Source organism: Suillus subalutaceus, assembly GCF_016647625.1.
Source record: "Suillus subalutaceus strain FC151 chromosome Unknown DFJ58scaffold_127, whole genome shotgun sequence".
Classification (NCBI taxonomy): domain Eukaryota; kingdom Fungi; phylum Basidiomycota; class Agaricomycetes; order Boletales; family Suillaceae; genus Suillus; species Suillus subalutaceus.
Genome location: NW_024540376.1, coordinates 61,504 through 74,035, shown reverse-complemented (window position 1 = coordinate 74,035; position 12,532 = coordinate 61,504). Strand labels below are relative to the sequence as shown.

At 47.6% G+C, this 12,532-nt stretch overlaps 4 protein-coding genes across 4 annotated transcripts; 1 reads left to right on the top strand and 3 right to left on the bottom strand.

The window, feature by feature from the left end:
- Nucleotides 1-1,383: 1,383 nt before the first annotated feature.
- On the bottom strand, nt 1,384-4,120 carry DFJ58DRAFT_76435 (glutamyl-tRNA amidotransferase subunit A). Its single transcript, XM_041388675.1, has 15 exons — nt 3,986-4,120; nt 3,744-3,908; nt 3,601-3,692; nt 3,427-3,548; nt 3,306-3,373; nt 2,928-3,250; nt 2,758-2,872; nt 2,445-2,704; nt 2,302-2,390; nt 2,194-2,245; nt 2,120-2,139; nt 1,973-2,064; nt 1,739-1,922; nt 1,600-1,681; nt 1,384-1,544 (listed from the first exon to the last, which is right to left on the bottom strand). Exons 2-15 carry the CDS (start codon nt 3,835-3,837, stop codon nt 1,485-1,487), a joined length of 1,653 nt encoding a protein of 550 aa, XP_041239413.1. The 5' UTR covers nt 3,838-3,908; nt 3,986-4,120; the 3' UTR covers nt 1,384-1,484.
- Nucleotides 4,121-4,895: 775 nt separating this feature from the next.
- Nucleotides 4,896-5,478, bottom strand: DFJ58DRAFT_808783 (uncharacterized protein). Its single transcript, XM_041391317.1, has one exon. It carries the CDS (start codon nt 5,275-5,277, stop codon nt 4,972-4,974), a length of 306 nt encoding a protein of 101 aa, XP_041239412.1. The 5' UTR covers nt 5,278-5,478; the 3' UTR covers nt 4,896-4,971.
- A 2,313-nt stretch (nt 5,479-7,791) lies between these two features.
- On the top strand, nt 7,792-8,895 carry DFJ58DRAFT_718202 (uncharacterized protein; the record flags this gene model as incomplete). Its single annotated transcript, XM_041384446.1, has 3 exons — nt 7,792-7,829; nt 7,879-8,440; nt 8,497-8,895. 3 exons carry the CDS (start codon nt 7,792-7,794, stop codon nt 8,893-8,895), a joined length of 999 nt encoding a protein of 332 aa, XP_041239411.1.
- A 1,783-nt stretch (nt 8,896-10,678) lies between these two features.
- On the bottom strand, nt 10,679-12,529 carry DFJ58DRAFT_748502 (monooxygenase; the record flags this gene model as incomplete). The annotated part of the gene is made up of 10 exons (XM_041387594.1): nt 10,679-11,017; nt 11,075-11,191; nt 11,248-11,463; nt 11,516-11,585; nt 11,636-11,771; nt 11,825-11,859; nt 11,897-12,144; nt 12,193-12,251; nt 12,289-12,308; nt 12,358-12,529. 10 exons carry the CDS (start codon nt 12,527-12,529, stop codon nt 10,771-10,773), a joined length of 1,320 nt encoding a protein of 439 aa, XP_041239410.1. The 3' UTR covers nt 10,679-10,770.
- Between the last annotated feature and the right edge of the window lie 3 nt (nt 12,530-12,532).

Genomic DNA, 12,532 nt, shown 5'->3' with positions numbered 1-12,532 from the left:
CAACGTACGCGGCGGAACTTTGATGACCACCTTCGTGGCAGCGTGCGCAAGAGCTTCAGACAAGTACGGCTTTAGGCGTGACATGAGTGTGTCTTCAAAAACCGCGAGACCTTGTGTTTGTGAATATAGTATGTGAGCGTCTTTCAATTACTCCCGATACAGCTAATTGTAACACACGATTTTCATCGATCCCTGATATCACTGATGGGCCAACCCAAACATCCAAACTTGCTGTAGATGAGACATCAGCATCTTGCCCAGTTCATTGATGGGATCAGTGCGCTGTTTACATCTCGACCAATCCGTGGAGCACCATAAGCTGTCCAGGCCGGTCCGCCACATTTGCAGAAGTAGGATGAACAAAGGTTTCCATGCGCATAGGACACAAGTTCTTCGCGAATGCTGTGAGTCCTGTATCTGAATGAAAGGAACTAACAGTACTTGTATGACTCAGGAGTTTCTTATTCTTATTTTGTCCTCGATATCCTGTGTACCGTCCTGGGAGTGAAAAAGCACTAGTACTGTTGGCAATACGAAGGTGGCCAGATTTGAGATAGCAAAGTCCTTGAGATCTGAACTGCATCAACTATCGGCGGTGGACATATCTCATAGCTTCATACATGGTCGATGCCGATTCGTATGCTGATACTAGTAGTTTGTCTTGTACGCCCCCCAAGAACCACCACACATACCAAACGGACCGGATGATTTGCAAATTATATTATCGTAGTGCTTCGCGTACATGATTCCACCCTGCTTCAATACTTTGGAAAAGTGATCGCGCTTAAGATAATCGTTCAAAGTACAGCAGTTGCTCAACTCGTGCTTATCTTAATTAAGATGCCGGCATGCCACTGTACTATGGCCAACCTCCTGTGCATGCACAATTAAAGAGCAAAACCACCGATGGCAGACCCGTGGGTTAGCTGTTGATTGTAGCTAACGGAATAGCATCGCATTTGTCTGAATACCATATGCTAAAGACCAATCAGCCTCAACTCAGTGTACACCGCGACTGCTGGTTTTACGAGAGATTACATGTTACACCCCGCACAGCAATTTCATCGACCTTGGACTTATCTCATCGATATGATGCATCCGAACAAACCCCGCCGCGCGGGGTATCCGATACTCGGCGGCGACAAATCAGAAACAGAATTGCAAAACGATGTGGTTGCTGTACGCGGGTACTTCGATGCGATGCGCCAGATTTGATGTATCACGAGGTCATCTGCGATTGATTCTGAACACGTTCGTTGGGAATAACGATATGATGAGTCCATTCGGTCCGAGTATCGCAGTACGAGTCATCAGTAAGTATCCCCCATCGTAGCTGCGGACGTAAGTTATCATGATCATAATCATATACAAGTCAATGTGATATATTCGGGGGGGGTTATCATTCCCTTACGTCAATACGCTCATAACAGCAATTTCGCGGGACGGGGGAAACCATCTTGTCGCCTGAAAACATCCGTAGACGTTTACATCACATCGATGAGTTGAATATTGGGGATAATGTAGGGGTTTTGTAATTGGCGGTACTAACAAGAGGCCACTGGTCAGCTCCTAGTAGCAAGAATACAGCACATGACCTACGTTGGTAGCAGCTTCGAAAGCACAAGCATACTTAACCAGGCTGGCCTCGCTGAACCGCCTGCCATAGAACGACAGACCAAAGCTAAATAAGATAAAGAAATAAGTAGTCGATACGTAGGTAGAGAACACCATGCCTTACGGGAAGTTCGGACCCAGGGACACAAGCGTGCCGCGTGAGTTATAGGTCACGTTCGTGGTGGCGGGGTAGTAGCCAAGCGGGACTGTGACGATGGGGTATCCGGCAATGGCTGCATATCCCGGTGACATCGAGCTTGGAATGATCAGGGCATCGAGATCATATTTTTCCAAAGCGCCAAGGATTGCTGGGTATGTTGTCAATATAATGTAGATGGCATCAACCGCTGGAACTTACTGGCATTGGATCCATAATAATATTGTTCAAGTAGCGCAGTATAATAGTCGGCATCTCCCATCGTGATGTTAAGACTCGCAGCACTGAGCCACCTGATGCGATTTGGAGATTAAGAAAATTAGATCCAATCATGTTGGGTCAACTTACGTTGCAACGTTACGGTTAGGCTGTGCAACATATACCTAGTTAATAATAATATATCCGTTAGTCAAGCAACGCACGTAGTCCTCTGGAACATAGGTCTCCGTAAAGTTGATGAGCTGTTGGAGGTCGCTGTAAGGCAGCACATAAATGAGCGAGGAAAACTGATCAAGAGTCTGAAAACATACGTAATACTGTTGGGATTGGTCGTCATTTCGTTGAAGTAGTTTGCGACGTCATAGACAAAGTCAGCACCGACAACCGGATCCGAAGTGTACTGAGTGAAGAACACTATCAGTTACAAAAAGCTACAATTGCACGAGAGCCCCACACTCGACCCAGTAAAGTTCAAATATCCGGCAAGGTCTGGGAAATCGGCATTATCCACTATCGTAGCACCAAGCTGCTTGAACACGTCGATGGACGCGTTAAATGCTGTAATTTCTGGACCATTGGTTGAAGACACCGTTATGGCATTGCGCGGGATGCCAATCTTGACATTTTCTAGACCACTGCTACTGCACTCGGCCGCATAATCAGGGATAGTTTCGAATGGGATAGCAGATGTATAGTTGTCGTGAGAATCTTGACCTATTGAAATTTCAGACCAATAGGTTCGACATGCATCAGAAAAAAAAACGCGCCTGCAATCACGGACAGGATGTATGCTGCATCCATCATTGTTCGCGTCAAGGGACCAACGGTATCCTGAGTCTGCGAGATCGGGACAACAAGGTATCTGCTGGTCAACCCGACAGACTAAAATATTCCAGTACGTATAGATCCATAAATCAAGGCAGACATAGGGACATACAGGCTTAATTCCAGTCAAACTATTTCTGCTCGAAGGAGAGATAATAGAGCCAGATGTCTCCGTCCCCACAGCAGCAGCTGCCAAACCAATAGATGAAACGACGCCAGGACCACTGCTAGATCCAGACGGGTCCTGCATCGGGTAATAGGCACCCATAGTCTGGCCGCCACGAGACGTCCATCCATTTGTCGAGTTCGACGAACGGTAATTGGCCCATTGAGAAAGATTGCACTTCCCGATGATGATTGCCCCAGCAGCTTTGAGCTTTGCTGCAACCGTGGAATCGCTCGGTGGAATCGCACCGAGCAGGGCAAACGAGCCGGCTAATATCATATGTTGAGCTGAAACGACATAACAGATTCGGTATTTGTTACCGACCGGTGTTATTCATCTTATCGAGTGTTGCGATGTTGTCCTTGATGCATATCGGAATCCCGTGCAAATTTCTATCAGACAATCAGATCAAGGAACATGGAAATCAGAATAAATAACAATATACCCTCTGGTGGATCCGTCCGCTCTTTCAGCGTCTAGAGATGCCGCTATCGCAAGAGCATCTGGGTTGGTCTCGATGACCGCATGCAAAACAGGGTTAACCTCGTTTATGCGAGCCACGTATGCCTTTGAAAAAGAGGATGAAAATGGATGAAAAGAAACGAGCAGAAATCCATACATTCACAAGGTCTACACTGGTGAATGTGCCAGCCGCAAGGCCAGATTGGAGATCATTAATTGTCGCGTATAGTAAGTCCGGCAGAGGTTGTCCTAAAGCAACTACTTAGCTTTTGAGATAGAAGCTCACTAATCTTGGCATACCATTCCTGGGACTGATTCCGTACGTGACGCAGGCTACCCCGGAAACCACTGACAGCAAGGTCGAAAGCACCAAGCTGAGCTCGATCACAAACATGGCGATGCTGGAGAATTATTTCTACACGCAGAATTTGCTTATGCAGTACCATAATATATACTATCATCGAGCTTCAGGATATGATGAAGAGTGACGTCGTTGTCAGCGTACGGCATAAGTGATAAGGTGAGTATTATTGTGCACGTACATGAGGCATGTGAAACACTTGACCACTTGGCAGAATCATCTGGAAGTGTCGCGTGGTATTAACACCTAAATAAGAGTTGCGTGATCTTATCTCTAGCACGATGAGCACGTTTCATCTCCCCGTGACCAGGCGCCTACTATGTTCAAGGCTTGACGGTGAGCCGAGCCCTTGGCTTGAAATTCTGAATAGAGAAATGAAAGGAAATGAAGGATCTCTCGGAACTCCTTAACACAACCGAATTGTATTCTTGAAGGCACCCTTCCGCGGGATTACGGATAGTGCCAGGTCATAGTACGGGAGAGGCCTTGTCAACGAGTTACAGAAGTGATCAGTTGAAGGAGTTGTGGATCTCACCTTCTGCCCTTCCAGAAGTCACCGCAGTAGAGCGCCTTTACATAACAAGGCTTTTGCCACAAGAATTAAACTTTGCAACGAGCACGAAGGTTTCCGAGTCAGTAACGTGTCGTACAGCATCTAAGATGCTGGAACTGCCGGAACCGCTAACTTGAATGCGACCTGCTGCGTGGAGTTTTGGGTAGTAGGTTTGAAGCTGGTACACGTCTAAAGAACTGAAGGTGCTGGGCACACGGCCCGTCTTCCGGCCGGCGGGTACTCGCAGTGAATCAAGCTCTTTTCGGATGACACTGGGCTCACAACTCCCCATTCTCCGATGGCTGTCTCATTTGTTTACGTATACCTTCTAGAAGGATAACTCGGAGCCAGTTAAGACTGACATTCAGGAGATGGACCTTAAAGGGGCTCATCAGTGATGCCGCATCGTCGGCATCAGATTTCAAAAGTATTTTTAACCAAGATGTGATAACCGGTACATACGGTGCAACAACTCCGTATCGGATGATGATATCACGATTCATAACAACTACAAGGTACCAGCGGCAATCTGATCGATCGCACCCTCGCTCTCATGTCCTCTCCGAGCACACGGCAACGTTCCCAGGGATTCCATTCAACACACGTCCAGCTTGTTATTCCACGTTCTGAATTGACGCCGTGTGACGTCCCGTAGTAGGCGCAACGCTCATGCTTAGACCAGCCCCGCAGCACGGAAGTTCACCTATTTCCGTGACACCAGGAATCCTAACTGCAATGTGGGGAATAATGCAGGAACGGGGTCCGTTATCACGTTCCACATTTGGCTGGTGGCGGCGCAGGCAGTGCCTGAACACATTATCCATCACAGCAGTATGTGCGCTAGACCTTACGACCCCGATACCCTCTAGCCCAGCCAGAAATTTCTCAGCACCCAGATAACACCGTTGCAACATTCGCATAGATTTCCTGTGGCGTGGTATTCGTCAAGGATGCCCATCGCCTCTGAATGGTTGCCACCAGTGAAGGTTATAGCCTTTGCCGTGCCTCTTTGGGATGTTGGCCAAGCGGGTGCACTTTGCATCGTGATCAATAGACACGGAGAGGCGCAGGATCAAATAGGCGGATGATCTTGATGTACAACTTGATGGTGTCGGAAGGGGGATGTAATATATATACCCTTGATACAAAAAATCGTGACAATGCCATCCCAAACGCTAGATCAAAGGGGCTAACTTGAAAGCCCGTTCAAGCCCATCAATCGATCGATTCCCTGCAAAGTCGAAGCAAGTGGCTCAATGAAACCATTGATGTCGCAACCCACGCCGCTCATAGCACCTGTGATTGAACGCTTGATCAACTTCCACCATCATAAATGCGGTATCGGTCAACAATGTAATTCAAGGTGTGCCATGTGAAGAGATGGCTTCAAAAAAACATGGCGTTGCCGTGCCGCCTACAGACAATAGGTGGAGTCATTGTAATCGGAACTATCCGTGGTCTAGGGCTGAGGTCCGGATCTGCAACTCGCAACCCACACACAAACAGTTAGCCCTGTCCACCCGACAGATGTCAGCGGGGAGAATAAAGACACTCACAAATAGAACAATGGCGTCCGTACTCGCAACCGCAGGACATGTTTATTTTCGACAGCTATACATGAATTCGAGAACCGTGTCAAGAGTACTCGTCTACAATTCAAGATCGGCCGGTCGAAATATGAACCGAACAGATAACTGCGACCTTGAGATCATAAGCCGAGACCTGCTACGGTCCTTGAGACAGAATAAAATGAACTCAACTTAGTGTCTGCTGCGTTCCTGGAAATACTTTTAGAACTATTTCCGCTATTTGTTCAGGGACGTGCCTTATGGATGCGATAACTCGCATGCTCTCAGGCTCAGTCCGTGGGGCGCAAAGCCATGCCAAGTGTTTTTCTACAGCATTAAAAACAAGAGGCAAGTAGCGACGGCAAAATGACAGACTAGCGTATCTGTGTAAAACCGCTGCGACTGGAAAAGGTGTCATTTGTCAGATATGCAGCCTTCAGACCGTGGTATGAATATTTTTCATGTGAAAGCAAAATCATACCTAACTGAGGGTGACAACGAAAGGTCGTTGTGAAGCGGGAGAAAATGCCCGAGAACTGGGGCTCATAATTAAAAGACAATTGTAGTGCGCACTATGATCCGCCTTGATAGAGTGTGAGTAAAAAATACGAGAACCTCGTGCGTTAACGTGAGGGAACAAAAATTATTAGTTGCAAGAATGAAACTAATGGGCTCAACGGTGTGTGACACAATGTCTTCCATGAAACACCGGATGATTGGCCATCATGATGGGCGATGATGCAAACGGGGGGGACTAACGAAATCGGGTGATGATGGGCTGTTCGGGAGAGAGGCGCGACTACAGCAGTTGCCTAGATCGAGAACAGAAAAAAGTAGCGACCCAGCCTATCAGCCAATTGTAACCTGAACACGAAGAGGAGAGATCCATTTTAGAGTCTGCCAAATCAAAAAATGAAAGCTTCGGAATCTGATTGATGGACAGGGTCGTTGTGATAGGGTAGGCGATCAAGATGATAACCCGAGGAGCAAATATAGAACAAAGGCCACACTGGATGACAGCAAGTTGAAAGTTGGAGACAATTAACCTGATTGATTATTCCGAGGCAGACAAGGCTTTGGCTGTTCAGATGGGTTGATCAATCATGATGAGAATTTGTATTGAGGATGTTGGCGGGGTTGGCACGTTGGTGAGATAATCCGAGGGGAGTCGCGGGGATTCGCGTTAATCGAAAGATTGCAGGAGCGCGGTGAGAGCGAGCCGCGTGAGCCGCGAGTTGGGTCTAATATTGAAAGTCCGATTACCAAAAGTAATTATAGGTAAAACAAGTTGAAGTAATACATAAAATTAAAATGACAGTGTTTTACTGGGGTGGTTCAACTTCGAAAAAAAGAATGAATTCTTCTCCAGAGAGTGCTACAGGATCTCCGCTTCCCCTTTCCATGTTCTCTCATTCGGATCACGTTCCCGTATTACCGCAAATCGGAATTGAGAGGAAAGATGAAGTTGAATGGCAAGTATACTCGAATACTTTGTATTATTCTATCAAATATACTAACAATTTATATTTAGGGAATCTCGTCATCACCAGTGCTCTACGCCTCTATCTGATCATCGCCTTCCTGATATCCGACTACCCGCTCCTGCACCGGACTCTCCCCTTCTTATAAACATTCCACTTTCAGAATCAAGATCTCAGGAAACAGCTTTAGCTCCAAATTTAACACTTCAAGACCCCAGCTTAGATCAGCGCCGTGTTAGTTCTTTTATATACTTCTAGGGCCGTGCCAAGTTTGATGTTGATTTGATATCAGGTTTCGACATCTTCGCCACTCCATAAATCAGAGCGCTCTCTTGTCTTTCAACATCATCCATCATCACCCACTTATCCTCTTCCTCCCCTTCAAATGCCTCACCGTGTTGACTCAATCCCAATGCCGTCCTCGTACGTACTCCTCATCACTTTCAATTGATTCATCCTGACCTTCTCCTAGTCATCGTCGCGACTATGACTATGACTATGATCATCCATACAGGAGACCTACTCCACCACCAATTGCAACTCTGACCCATTCCCCTTCGCTATCCGTTTCATCATTAGACCGTTCATCCGTCTCCTCCCCGGCGCCACGCCGATCACCCACTGATCGTTCTGTTGATTCACATTCAGCCTACTCTGATGCCTATTATTCCCAAGATCAGATGGCTCGGCAGTCTAGACCGTATCCTCACGACCCAGTCCGAGACTCGGGAAGAGTCTCCCACAGCTATTCTTATACCCCTCGCCCTCATCCTGAGCATAGATACTCCCATGATTCTCACCCATACCATGTGTCTTCTTCCTATACAAGTCCCGCATTAGCTCACAGTGCTGCGAGCAGTGGACGTGACAATCCACAGCTGCCGTATCCACTTCCGGGTCAAAGTTACCATGCCATTGGGTATACGGACGATGCTGCGACAAAATTAAGCGACCGTGTCCGTAGAAGGTGCTTCAATTGCTGTACCACTGACACATCGACGTGGCGCCGTTCTAACTTGAGTCCTGGAAAAGTTGTAAGTTTGCCTCTATGCGTTGATCGGTACAATAATTAAATTCCGTTCTCCCGCAGCTGTGCAATAAGTGTGGCTTGTTCGAACGTACACATGGGCGGTCAAGACCGGATCAGTTTCCTCACCGCAGGGGCGCTTTAGCGACGACGGCAATGCGGCCAAGGACTCCCCCACAATCAACGCATTTACCTCCAATCTCCACTCATGTTCCCCCTTTGGCGCCTTACCATTTTTCTCACCCTTCCATTGCCCCTCTTCAGTCTGTACCTGACTCAAGGAGATCACAGCACCCGAACACGTTGCCGGAGATCCAATCTTGGATAGATGCTCCAGCTGCACGGACCTCCTACTCCGCTCCGTCAGCAGACCGTAATCATGAAAGTGCACGTCAGCGGTCACCTCCCCGCTTGCACCACGTAGATATGCGTTCGTCGAGCGTTCATGAAGCCGTGGCATAATGGAGGAACGTTCTCCCGTGATAGCCCGGAGCTCCGTGGAGGAAAACGAATAACCTAAAAGTTCATGCTTCTATGCCTGCTTATTCGCTACTCGACTAGTCCGTTTTCTTGCATTAATGGCTAGAACGTGCCATCAGGTCACCGCATTCGTCGTAATTATTTGAGTTCAGATACCATTCGCAGTATTCGTATATAAAATCGCAAAACGGCCTATAGTACATGTACCTCTACGATTTTTTGGAGATTTGTTTGTATTCCTATGCATGCCTTTGATTGCTGGACATTGTACCATGAATTGCATGGTTATTTAACGGAGAGCATTTGAAGGAGATGTGGGTGTGTGCGAGTGTCGATCTTGCGATCAATAATAACATTTGCTTCCGTGTTATCCAGTGGCAGTTTCCGTTTTAGGAATTGTGGAACGCGATCAGTTGATCGCATTGATCGATCAAGGGCCTGACAAAGCCTGTCAGATATCCGCAGCAAGAAAGCAAACATTCTAGAGCAATATCCGATTTTATACTCAGATAGCGCCTAAGACCATATATGCCACATTGTACACATGTCAACGCAGCATGCGTGCACAAGCCTATGTGAACTCGGAAGCCCCCGTTCCAGGAACTGGTACCCATCAACGGCCCGGAGCGCGCAATCACCGATTCAGATATGATCGTACGTGATACAACCTCGGGTTGCCGTCGGCCTAACGTTCACTCAGGAAGCAAGACACGTATCAGTAGGTCTACCATTGACTTAATGGAGCCGATGAAACCATCTATACCGGGAATCTCCCTAGCGAGCGTATGGTACACGGATCCAGTCGAACATACACCATGATCCTGTCAACGCCTACAGGTGACATGGCGAGCGTTACAGATAACGTTTTCTTTCCACGGATGAGTTTACTTGACTCTACGACAATGAGAACGTTTTGCCAACAGCTCCCGTTTGACGCCCCAGCACAGCTTTGTGGGTTTTGTTATCCGGAGTATCGCAAGGGGCGCATCTGCCGTCACCTCGGGTGTACCTAGCAAACAGCGATATCTTCAACAGGTCGTCGCAGATCACGGCTCACGGCGCTGCCCCGCTGTCATCTGACCTCCAATGTCTACTGCAACACCCAACGTTGTCACGCTCATACTCCGAGGATATACTTAGAACATTGCATAGAGACGCATGGCACATCGGGCACCCGTTGGTCAAGCTGCCCTAGTGCGGTTAAGACTCACCTCAAGTATATCGGATAATCACTCACTTCGAGTGCTTCGAGGTCCTTGTACGGGCCCGCAAGAACATAGCACCGGAACTTCGCTAAACCTTGGAAAGAAGGGGAACTCCGACTTACCTCGCGACTCGACATCGTCAATTGGCAGCCCAATCGCCAGAACTAGAGATTTGCTACAGGCTACTCCTTGATCCGTGGAGGTCTTCACGTGATAGAAGTATGCATGATGCAACCTTCATATTCTTTCTCATTCTTATTTAATTTTCCATTGAGGCAGAGCAGTCCCTTTAAATTCGCCTATCAAACGACAAGTTAAACCAGGCACTTTTCATTAAAAAGGGGGAATGCAATGCTTCGTCTGTCGGATGGTGGACACAAGACGGCTTCAGTCCTTCTTCTCATGTGAATTAATCCTTACTGAAACTCAGTCAAGACGCACCATGGACCTATTCACAGGACGCCGAGTCCTAATTAATTCTTATCAAGCACACCGGCGCCACTAGCGATCCGTTGAAGAGATCTTGGCAAAAAGATCACATTCGATCAGAAAGTGATGTTCAAGAACGGATATTCAGCAATGCAAAAGACTCGTGACTAAGCTTCTTATTCGCATACTCTGTTCTGTCCCGTCTTACAGAGCAGTCCAGTACCTATGGTGTTTCTTTGACTTCTTCAGTCAACTCTTCCCCAGAAAGAGTTGGCCGACGATAGCCCTCTTCAACTATAGACCGAGCTATTCTGTAGTAAGTGGCATATGCGTCCGCCTCAGCGTCGAATGCCATCAACCACTCTGGCATGGGAAGCTCGAAACTTTTCCCGGAGTCACCAGCTTTGGCTCCATGCCATTTATCACGCGTAGTCTCCCCAACCAGCTGTGCATCACGCACCCGTTGGTACCTGTGCAATGTGATGCATAAGTCTCCGCATCTTTTTGGGACAAATTATTTCACATACCGCATGGACTCCCATGTCCTCGTGGCCAGTGGAACGTTGTCTTTGCCAGCAAGATTCAGGGTAATTGCTAGAGTTGTGGCATCCTCAATAGCTTGAGATGCACCCTGCACGCTTGATCTGCCAACCACATGGTGAGCGAACGGGTTCGGCATCAATCAGTCATACTTCCTTACGGTAAAAATGGGTGAGCAGCATCGCCAATCAATACTACGCGACCAGATTTGCTGACCCAAGTAGGAAGAGGATCGTGTACAAGAAGCTTCCAGTCGATGCATGAAGGAGCTTTGGAGACGAGTGCAACGCACCGCGGGTCCCAGTCTTTCACAAGGTCGAGTATGTCTTCTATCTTACCCGGGGACGACCAGTCGCCATCAACAGCTGTGTTATCTCTATAATTTTACTATTTAGCTCTGAATATCATGCGAAGTGCGATTTGCATACTTGTGAGTGATGAGCAAACAAACAACTTTACCTCCGCCGACAGAAACCGCTATAATGTGCATGTCTTTACCTACGAGGGGTGAATAATGAAGAAAAAACTGGTGGACAAACCCCACCCACCAATCCACGTGTAAAACTGATCCCCATGAATGCTCATGAAGTCTGTCAATGGGTCTGTCGTAACACCGTGCTCTTCAGCATCGAACCATGCTCGATAAATAGCGTAACCAGAAGGTTTTGGGCTGTCGCGGTACCCCTTCATCGATGTTTGCCCGGTAAGTCGACCGGTGGAGTAAAATTCAAACTTACAATAACAAATTGTCTCGCTAAACTCTTCACTCCATCTGCAGCCATGATGACATCGGCATCAAACGTTCTCACCTGTTTGGATTTTGACACCAGCTTTTCCATTCGCTTCATCCTCCCAATATTCCACGACCTGATGTCCCATGCGAATCTCGATACCCAAGGACTTGGCATGCTCAACAAAGATATCGTGAAGACGCCCTCGATGACCACTGTAAGAGAACGCTCCGAAGAGCGGCAGGGACAGCTTTTGCACTTGAATGACGCCTCCGAGGTAATCATGGATGCGAAGGTCTTCTGCAAGACGGGAGATGCACCACAACCTGTTTTGATTTTCAATTAATTTGATCAGAAAGAAGACCATTTTATACTTTTCGTGGAGGCCCCATCTGGCCATGATGCGACCAGCATTTATGCCAAAGCTCAGCATCTGGCACTTTGTCAGCCCATGCGCTGCGAATCGTCACTCCAATGAAACGTACGTCGCCTTGATTCCACCATCAGCTAAGAACAATAGGTGTGTGGTAGTTACTGACCTAGCTGCTTCGATTCATGCACTTTCTCGAGGATCATCACTCGGTGACCCTTTCTTTTGCATTCGATCGCACAGGCAAGACCTCCGAAGCCAGCGCCGACAACGATGACATCAATTCCTGTGTCACTAACGCCATCGCTAGGAAGAGGTACTTGGTCCTGATGTTCTGCCATGAT